Source organism: Salvia splendens, chromosome 11 (genome assembly GCF_004379255.2).
Source record: "Salvia splendens isolate huo1 chromosome 11, SspV2, whole genome shotgun sequence".
NCBI classification, from domain to species: domain Eukaryota; kingdom Viridiplantae; phylum Streptophyta; class Magnoliopsida; order Lamiales; family Lamiaceae; genus Salvia; species Salvia splendens.
In genome coordinates, this window is record NC_056042.1 from 20,556,800 (window position 1) to 20,567,446 (window position 10,647).

At 42.3% G+C, this 10,647-nt stretch overlaps 1 protein-coding gene across 1 annotated transcript; it reads right to left on the reverse strand.

The window, feature by feature from the left end:
- Positions 1 to 6,042: 6,042 nt before the first annotated feature.
- Positions 6,043 to 8,749, reverse strand: LOC121755416 (receptor-like protein kinase FERONIA). Its single transcript, XM_042150716.1, has one exon. It carries the CDS (start codon positions 8,676 to 8,678, stop codon positions 6,060 to 6,062), a length of 2,619 nt encoding a protein of 872 aa, XP_042006650.1. The 5' UTR covers positions 8,679 to 8,749; the 3' UTR covers positions 6,043 to 6,059.
- Positions 8,750 to 10,647: the final 1,898 nt, after the last annotated feature.

Sequence of the window (10,647 nt, forward strand, 5' to 3'; positions counted from 1 at the left end):
AGCAATCTTTAGGACAGTGCTTATTTAGATCGGTAAAATCTATGCACATCCGCCATCCTCCTCCTTTTTTCTTGATCATCACAGGATTGGCCACCCAAGAAGGATATTTCACCTCAAATAGTACATCCGCTTTTAGTAATTGGCGGACTTCGTCATGGATGACTTGGCTTCTTTCTGCCGCAAAGAGTCTTTGCTTCTGTTTTACCGGCCGAATTGAAGGATCAATATTTAACCGATGAGTGATTACCTCGGGGGGCACTCCGGTCATATCCAACGGAGACCATGCAAAGACATCTTTGTACTCCTTGAGGAGCTGAATGGTCTTTTCCCGGAGTAGAGGCGTTCCTGCGAAGCCGATCTTGACCGTTCTGGATGGATCATCTTCGTATAACTGAACGGTCATTGAGTTCAGCCCTGGAGTGACTTCGGTCATCTCGCTTGCCTCTGACTCCGGTCGCTGTGATTGCTATGCTTGATGGTGCCGAACTGATTGTTCGGCACTTCTAAGCGCAATCTGCAGACATTCTCTTGCTCTTTTTTGATCACCTCGGATGACCGCTATCCCACCTTTTGTGGGGATCTTGATGGTGAGGTGATAAGTAGAGCAAACGGCCCGAACTATGTTGAGCCAGTCTCTCCCCAGGATGATGTTGTACGGGGACCGAGCTTTCACCACAAAGAACTCGATCATCGTACTGGAGCTTGTAGGCGCTTTTCCCACCGTGATCGGAAGGTTGATAATACCTTCAGGGCGGGTGTCCTCCTGGGCGAAACTTTTCAGAGGAATTGGAGCCGGACTGAGCCGAGCTGGATCCAATTCCATTTTATCGAAACATTCTTTAAAAAGAACGCTGACTGACGCTCCTGTATCCACAAATACTCTGTGGATCAGTTTGTTTGCCACTCCGGCTTGAATGACAATAGCGTCTTGGTGAGGAGAGATGGCTGGGACGGGATCGGCATCTGAAAATGTGATCACTTCGTCTTTCTTCAGCCTTTTATGTGTTGGCTCCTCTTGATTGGAACCTCGGCGTTCTGCTTTTAGGGACGACTTAGTCTTCCCGGCAGGGAGGGCATCAATAGTCTGGATTACTCCATCATATTGCGGCTCGTCGTCGTCTTCGGGATCCTCATGCCTTTTCGGATCCTGAGGATTGCAGTTCGCACCTCTCTGCCTTTTGTTATTTTTCGGCTGCTTGCTTTGGTATTTTTTTAACGTTCCTGTTCTCACAAGAACATCAATACCTGCAGCCAAATCTCGGCACTCCTCGGTATCGTGTCCGTGGGCTTGATGGAAGGAGCAATATTGATCCTGAGATCGCCGCGCGGCTGATTTCGTCATCCGCTTTGGTTTTTCGAACATATCGGAATGTAGTTCGAAAATTTCAGCTCTGGACTTGTTTAAGGGTACGAACTGAGCGGGCTGCTTCTCAGGATTGAGACGTGGTCCCAATCTGCCTTGTACCGGTGCCCTTTGAATTCTTTCAAAAGGAGTTCGGCGAGGAAGCCTCTGATCGCTATGATCGGGCTTCCTCCTGTCTCCTCGGGATGAGCTGTCTAAAGACCGTTTTCGACGGTCTGCCTCATCCGCACGGGAAAACTGGTCCGCAATGTCCCACATTTCTTGAGCTGTTTGCGGACCGCACTCCACGAGCTTTCTGTAGAGAGCCCCGGGCAGGATTCCATTTTGGAATGCCGAAATGACAAGTAGATCATTGAGATTATCTACTTGTAGGCATTCCTTATGGAATCTCGTCAGGAAGTCGCTGATCTTTTCGTCGCGGCCTTGACGTATAGAAAGCAGCTGAGCCGAAGTGATCCGGGCTTCCGCTTTCTGAAAGAACCTCCTGTGGAAAGCATCCATTAGATCTCGGTAGGATCTAACGCTGCCTTGAGGGAGGCTGTCGAACCACCTTCTGGCGTTCCCGATGAGCAGCTCGGGGAACAGCTTGCACATATGGACCTCGTTGAGACCCTGGTTCGCCATATTATATTGATAGCGTCCCAAGAAGTCATGAGGATCCTCTAGCCCGTCATAAGTCATTGACGGTGTCCGGTAGTTCCGCGGCAAAGGAGTTCGGGTGATATCGTCCGAGAACGGAGTCTTTAATGCTCCGTACATGGCGAACCCGATATCTCTTCGGTACGGAGGAGATGGAGTTCTCCTGTGGTTCCGGTACCGAGGAGGAACGGGAACATGTCGGGGTTGAGGATTCTGCCTCCTGGAAGACACGTCACTACTGCGGTAGTGACTTTCATGTCTGGATGAGGAGGGAGAATCCGCCGTTGTCTTCTCCGGCTGCTGGCTCTTCTGCAGGAAGGTTAAGAACTCCTCCTGCTTCTCGGCCAAGAACAGCTTGACAGCTTCATTTAAATCGGGCTGCTGGGAAGACTCGGTGCGATGACTCCTGGAGCGGCTTGTTCCTTCTTCGTGAGAACTGGAGGCAGATGTCTCACGAGGCTGCTTTCCAGGCCTATGGGCTGCTGGATTAGCTTCCTCATGGTTATCACGGACGGAGGCACGGGTGTTATGTGATCTGGTATGCATTTTTTTTGGGGTGGAAAAAGGGTCAAAAATTCGCTTTATCACAAATTTGGTTCTCTGTTTCCCACAGACGGCGCCAGTGATGGAGCTGCGAATTTTTGGCGATGATGAATGCTCGTAAAAATAAATTACGACACAGAGAATTTACGTGGTTCGATTTACTGAAGTAAATCTACGTCCACGGGAAGAAAAGAGGGCAGAGTTGTATTGCTTGATCTGCTTTCTACAGCTTACAAATACAAGCTTGCTATATGATATTTTCTCTCTAGAGTTGGTGTCCTCTATCGGATCTAAGTTCCGTTTATATATAGAACTGAGATCGTGGCTTGCATCACCACCCTAAGTCGTGGAGGTCACGGAGGTCATGAGATCCTGCATGGCCACTAACTAGGCGGTGGCTTACATCATCAGTAATTGTGTCGTGGATGTCGTGGAGGCCATGAGAGCCTGCATGGGCCCACCACTAGATAGATCGTGTCTCCCAGTTCGGTATTGCCGAGCAGCTTTTGCCGATGCTGAGACCGAACTGCTGAACTATTTGGTTGTGCTTGATGCCGACCTGAGGGCAGAGCTTGATTGGTTGGCTTTTACCGAGTTGTAGGCTGAGGCCGAACTCTTTGGTTGTGCCGAACCGAACTCTTGGCCGAACTCTTTGGTCATGCCGAACTGATACTCTTTCTTGGGCTTTGTGCTGGCTTGTTTAGTACGTACTCCATCAGTATTCTTAAATTATTGTGGATCGTTCATTGAGATATTTTGTGTTGTGTTTTTTTGGCAGCATTATGCGCACTTACTGCAAGAAAATTCAATACTTTACAGGTTCCCTCCGCCCCCAGGCAAGAGAGAAAATTCGAGAAAATTCAATACTTTATCCGTACTAAATTTAAAGTGTTAAAAAAGGGGGAGAGAAGGTTATTGATGTTTAAAAGTAGAAGATATGAACAAAGTAAGAGAGATAAAGGATTATTGAGTGCTAAAAATAGGAAAGATGTAAAAAGTAAGAGAGAGAAAATGTTGTTGGATGTTTAATAGTAGGAGAGACGATTAATGTAAGAAAGGGTAAAGATAATTGAGTATTTTAATTATTTCCTAAATAAGAAAGAAGTCATCTTGGTTGGGACGGAAAAAAAGTGGATTATCTTCGGTGGGACGGAGCGAGTTTACTATAGTCGGGTCATTTTTTCGTTTTAGAAATTCTACTCCCTTGGTCCCTGAAAATTTGTCACATTTTATTTTCTGCACTCGTTTTAGAAAAAATGATACTCCCTCCGTCTCATAGTAGATGTCACACTTTCCTTTTTACTTTGTTCCACAAAAGATGTCACATTTTATCTTTCGGAAAAAGTTTTCTCTCACATTAATTATAAAATTATATTTTCTCTCACCACCTAACACACAAAACAACATCTCCTAAAATCCCGTGTCATCTCCCAAGTGTGTCATCTTCTTTGGAACGAAGGGAATAATAAATAGCTAAAGTGGAGAGAGGATAAAGTATGTGAGAGAATAACGTAGATGAGAGTCTTCTCTACATTATTCTCTCTCTTACCTTACTTGTTTTCCATTTTAACTATTTATTACTCCCTCCGTCCCAAGGAAGATGACCCCTTCCTTGGGCGGCACGGAGTTTTATGCAATTTTATTTTGTATGTTGAGTGGAGAGAGTAAAGTAAGAGAGATGGAATAAAGGAGAGATAAATGTGTTTCCATTTATAGAAATGAGTCATCTTGGATGGGACAAATAAAAAAGGAAAGTGTGTCATCTTTAATGGAACGGAAGGAGTATCATTTTTCCAAAATGGGTGTAGAAAATAAAATATGACAAATTTTCAGGGACATATGGGAGTACTCCCTCCGTCCCTGAAAATTTGTCACATATTTCCTTTTTCGTCCGTCCCTAAAAATTTGTCACCTTTCACTTTTACCATTTTTGGTAGTGAACCCTACATTCCACTAACTCATTCACACTCATATTTATTATAAAACTAATATATAAAAGTAGGACCCACATGCCACCAACTTTTTCAACTCACTTTCTATTATATTTCTTAAAACCTGTATCGGGTCAAATGGTGATGAATTTTGGGGGACGAAGGGAGTACTATATTACGAATTACTTTCGTATTTGTACTAATAAAATATTTCCTATTTAACACTACTTTATTATCAATCATATTTTATTTTTTTTCCATATAACCAGATGAATATATTATTCTTTAATCTTCGTGTAAAAGAAATGCCTCAATTTTGGCTGATTGGAGGGATTCCGTGCATTGAGTAAAATACAACATTGCAGTGTCATCTGTCACAACACTAAACAGGATAATAGATCAGTGATAGATTTAATTTAAAATAAGTTAATGTTGAGCGGGTTTATTAGAGAAAGAAGGGACATCTTTTTAGGTCCACGAACTTTGCCGAAGTATCATTTTAGGTCCGTGAACTTTGAAAATATCATTTTAGGTCCGTCAACTATAAGTTAATATCATTTGAGGTATTTTGAACTTTTTCCGGACAAAAATGCCCTTAAGGCCTTCAAAGGGTAATTTGAACAATTCTTTCGCCACTCATCTTGCGTCAAACACCTAGAGTCCAATAATTTTTATATTTAAATTTAATTTGAATGGTAATTGATCTCATTCTGAAATTCATATAAATAATACTATGAACGACAATTCAAATTAATAGCTATCCAATTTCAAAACAAATAAACTAAATATAATTAACAAATCACCTATAGTAAGATCTTTAGTTTAAAAAAATAAAATAAAGTATTCAAGTCCCAATTCACTATCCCTATATAATTGGTCATCTAATAATTGAAAAATGTACTATTTTTTACGGCAAATTTTAATTATATTTAAATTCAATTTGGATGGTAATTGAATTAAACAGTAGTAAAAAATTGTTGGATTATAGGTGTTTGACGCAAGATGAGTGGCGAAAGAATTGTTCAAATTGACATTTGAAGGCCTTAAGGGCATTTTCGTCCGAAAAAAGTTCAAAATACCTCAAATGATAATAACTTATAGTTGACGGACCTAAAATGATATTTTCAAAGTTCACAGATCTAAAATGATACTTCAGCAAAGTTCTTGGACCTAAAAAGATGTTCCCTCTTAGAGAAATCTAGAAGAACAAATTGCAGAAAAGGAATGCACCATCTAATAAAAGAGAATATAATGCAACGTGAAAAAAGAAGGATGTTAATTTTTCTTTAAATAACTTACTTATGTTTTGGTATGGATTTCATGCTAAATTTATAAAACCAATATTTAAAGTAAAACTCACATTTCTCCAACTTTTGCTATGACTTTTGTTTTATAAATTGATACAATTTCTTAAAATCCTAGCCAATCAAAAATAGAATATATATCGACGGAGGTAATGAGTATTGCATTGCATGGGACAAATTAATAGACGGAAAACATCTTTATTCATGTAGGCCACATGAAAATATACTGCATTTATCCCAACAAAGTGAATAATACTCTTTTCGTCCCCTATTATGACCTCAACGGCCCATGGGGTTGATGAGCTCAGAGAAATCATCTACTGGACAGTCGCTGCTGCTGGTAGAGAATTCGGTGCTCCTTGATCGCGAAAAGGTGTTAGACGAACCAATCCCGAGCAATGGCAGCGATGGGCTCATGGGCGTGAACCCATCGTCCTTGCCTTCACCTCTGTCCTCTGCCGACACTTGAAGCTGCATTGCAAACTCCAGTTTCCAAACAATGTCATTCATCGATGGCCGATCAATCCCCTTGTCTCTGAGGCATGCTATGCTTATTTCTACAAAATTTCTAAAGCATTCAGCCGCAATCTGTCCCTTAAGATTGGAGTCAATTATCTTATCAACTGTCCCTTTCTTGCAACATAATTTTGCCCACTCTGCTAAATTCGCTTGCTCCATTGGCAAGGTTGCGATTATTGGTGGCCTTCCGCATAAAACTTCGAACATCACCACTCCGAACGAGTACACGTCGGATTTTAGAGTTAGTTTTTGCGTGCGGTAGTACTCTGGGTCTACATAACCGAAGCTGCCTTTAACAATTGTGCTGACGTGTGTTTGATTGCCTGCAGCTGGCCCCACTTTGGAGAGGCCGAAGTCGGACACCTTGGCCACCCATTTGTCCTTCAGAAGGATGTTGGAGGACTTGACGTCGCGGTGGATGATGGCGCGCTTTGCGTTGGTATGGAGGTAGTACAGTCCTCTAGCGGCGCCAAGGCAGATTTGGAGGCGCTGCTTCCACCTTAGGGGTGAGTTTTCGGGATTGTAGATGTGGTCGCGGAGGGTGCCGTGGATCATGTAGTCGTATACCAGGATCATCTCGCCGTCATCGTCGCAGTAGCCGATGAGGGAGACCAAGTGGAGGTGGCGAAGCCTAGAGAGCATGTCGATCTCGGTGAGAAACTCGCGAGCGCCTTGGCTGGATTTGCAGTTGAGCCTTTTGATTGCGACGGTGGTGGCGGCGTTGTCGATGAGGCCTTTGTAGACGTTGCCGAAACCCCCCCTGCCTATGATGAAGTTGTCGTCGAAGTTGCGGGTGGCGGTTTTGATCTCGTTGATGGAGAAGTATCTGCATATATCAGAAGGCAGGGAGACGCCTGATCCTGCTGTAGACCTTGAATGCGTCGATAGTGGAACCCATGATGACTTGGTGACGCTTGTGCTTGCGTCCTTCACTTTACGCTTCCGCTGGAGAATCAAGATCATCACCGCTGCAACCACCACAACTACGCCGATAACACTCCCCACCACAGTGTAAATTACAACACCAGTTTTCTTCTTCGGCGGCAGGTTCCCTGCTACTGACGCCGGTGGAGAATCGATCTCCAGTTCTGGGTTGGATGCTGCAAAACTTCCTTTCGAGTCATTGAGTTTGAAAATTTCTAACCCATTTAGGATAGCGCTAATATATTCTGGTCCTGCCCCTGCCCTAAGGGAAGGCACCAGAGATAGCCGCAGGTCTTGCTTTCCACGATTTCCATCATCAGGAACCCATGTTATGTAATCTCTGGCGATGGGAATATCAGGGCCGCCGGCAAAGAAGATAACATTAACTTCAGGATCAACTGTCTGATTATTGATTTCTATTCTGAACTTTAAGTCGTTTTCCTTACTGAACACAAAATCACAAAAGTGGAAGCGGAGCAGATAGTTGAATCCAGAATCAACCGGAAAACCCCATTCTAAACTTAAGCTGATGTTGGTCATAGTTCTAGCAGACGTGTATACTTTAGGCGGCGCGGTATAGGGAGGAGTTTTGGTGCTGTAGTTGATCCCAGGTTCCTCTTTATTCCGCGTGTACCCCCTATCACCGTAGTATATGTAGTCATCATCAGGACTCCAGCCCCGAAACATGCCGCGAGTGGGCCCACTATCTTCTTCTATCAGAACCGCGGTGCCACCGACGTTCAGCCTGTAAAGATTTTCCAAAGCAGTGTTGCTGTCGAGATAAAACAATTGATCCACATATTTGATTTGCACGCCTTCTTCCGAAAGGTAGAGTTTATCGGGGATGGACACAATTTCAATTCCGTTTACAAAAGCAGAAGATTCTGGATTGGGGGTGAAGGTTAAATCGAGTTTTTGGGTTGCTCCAATTTTAACAATGAATTCCATCATAAAAGCATGTCGTTTTATGTATCTGGAATGAAGGAAAGCACTGAAGTTATGCAAGAGGGTGAAGGCATTCGCCTTGACAGAAAATAAAGATGGATTAGTGTCGACGTTGGAATAAATGTTGGGGTAAAAGTGAAGGCGAAGGAATTTCTGGCCTTCGGTGAGGGGAAAAGTGTACGTGAAAGGGGAGTGGAAAACACGAGCAGTCTTGTAAGGGACTGCAAACACCATAGGTTCCATAGTGGAAGCATCGGAAGTTAAAGAGATGGAAGGAGCGTATGACGGCACGTATTTTGAACCTTGATCGCTGACCCAACTCCGGTTGCTGGCGTCGTTTGTGATGGTTGATGAGCCGCAGCTTAGGAGGATTAATTCTGTGGCAGTGTAAGCCGCGGTGGAGATGCTGGTGATTCTGACCGTAGAATATATAGAGATGAACAAGAACCAGTAAAGAGCGTAGGGCATCATCGTTATAGTATGGTCGAGCTTGTTTAGAATGTTGGGCATCTATCTTCCGTAAATTATAGTAGGAAATATGTGTAAGAGAAAAACTGGAGGCAAGTGGCAGTTGCAGGTCTTTGCGGGTACTTGGAACTAGTCAATGGCATTCACTGAATCTTAGCGTCTCCCACCAAGATGGTAATGCAGATAAAGGACAAATCTATGTACTCCCTCCGTCCCGGGCTACTCGCTCATTTCCTTTTCGGCTCGGAGATTAAGGAATGAGTGTATAGGAAAGTCAAAAATGACGGCTGTAGGTAAAATTTTTTACTAAAAATGGAAAGAGTCCAAGTAACTTGGGACACCCAAAAAGGAAATAAGTGCGAGTAGTGCGGGACGGAGGGAGTACTATTTAGCCACGTCATTGGACAACCGTAAATGGATTCAATTAAAAAAAATCGGTTTTATATAGTCCTCTGGCCTCTGGTAAGGGGAAAGTCTACATGAAACTGAAAGGTGAGTGGAAAATACGAGCAGTCTTGTAAGGGACTGCAAAAACCGAAGGTTCCATGGTGAAAGCATCGGAAACTGAAGATACAGAAAGGGCGTTTGACGGCACGTATTTTGAACCTTGATCGCTGCCCCAACTCCGGTTGCTGGTGTCGTTTGTGATGGTTGTTGCGCCGCAGCTTAGGAGGATTAGTTCTGTGGCGGTGTGGGCGGCTGTGGAGGCGCCGGTAATTTTGATTGTTGAATATATAGAGATGAGGATGAACAAGTAAAGAACGCGGGACATCATCGTTATAGTAAGGATGAGCTTGTTTAGAATGTTGGGCATCTATCTTCTACAATTATAGGAAATGTATAAAGGCAACAGTGGAGCCAAGTGAGTTGCAGGTCCTTGCGGTACTTGGAATAAGTCAATGGCAATGACTGACACAGCTACTCTCTCGCCACTATTGGGATATTTTTTCCGGCACGTGATTTAAGAAAAATTGTGTTAAGGAGATAAATAAATAAAGAATCAAGTAGGAAATGAAAGATGTGGGGAGATGAAGAAGAAATAATAAAGTAAGAGAGAGTAAAGAAAGTAAGAATAAATGTATTACTTTTAATAAAAAAAGAAATGACTTCACTACTATGTAACGTACCAAAATGTCAAAATGACTCCACTACTATGGAACGGGGGAAGTATTTGTTCACATTAGTGTGCCCACCACGATGACGTATTTTATGTGACTAATCAATGGCATTGACTGACACACGACTATTCGATAAACGTTATATTTTTCTCCTTTTTATGCTTCACTCTAAATAACATACTCCCTTAGTCAACAAAAAAATTTCATTTATGAACGGTACGAGTTTTAATGAGAAATTGTTAAAGTAAGAGATAAGGAAAAAAATAGTTAAAAAAAGAGAGAGGGAGAAAATTTAAAAAGTATAAGAGAGAAACTTTCCTATCTTAGAAATAGGAATATTTTTGTGTAAATCCCTAAGTGGCAAAATGAAACTTTTTCTCATGGACATGATTAGTATTTTCTAAAATAATATTATTATAACTACCTCCGTCCATCAAATATGATAATTCAACATTGTTGTACTAAAATGATCACAATCATATAGTCAGACTCTCTCTCAATATATATATATATATATATATATATATATATATATATATATATATATGTAAATAGGGTTAGGGTTCAGGGTTTCGGGAGAGAGTTGTGATCAATGTCGAATTAATTTTAAAGACCGAACTACAGATCAAATTAGGGCCATTAGATCTAGTTTTTTGATGAGATGCACTAATTTGTCGGTCTGCATTACAAGCCCATTTTACTTAATTGTACTCCCTTCGTCCCCCATTAGATGTCCACTATTACCATTTTCGTTCGTCCCCCATTAATTGTCCACTTTCACCTTTTTACCATAAATGGTAAGTAGACCCCACATTCCACCAACTCATCACGCTCACATTTTATTATAAAACTAATATATAAAAGTGAGATCCCTATTCCACTAACTTTTTTAA

Excerpts from the sequence above, each read along its gene's own strand:
- LOC121755416 (XM_042150716.1), bottom strand. The coding sequence starts at position 8,678 with ATGCCCAACATTCTAAACAAGCTCGACCATACTATAACGATGATGCCC.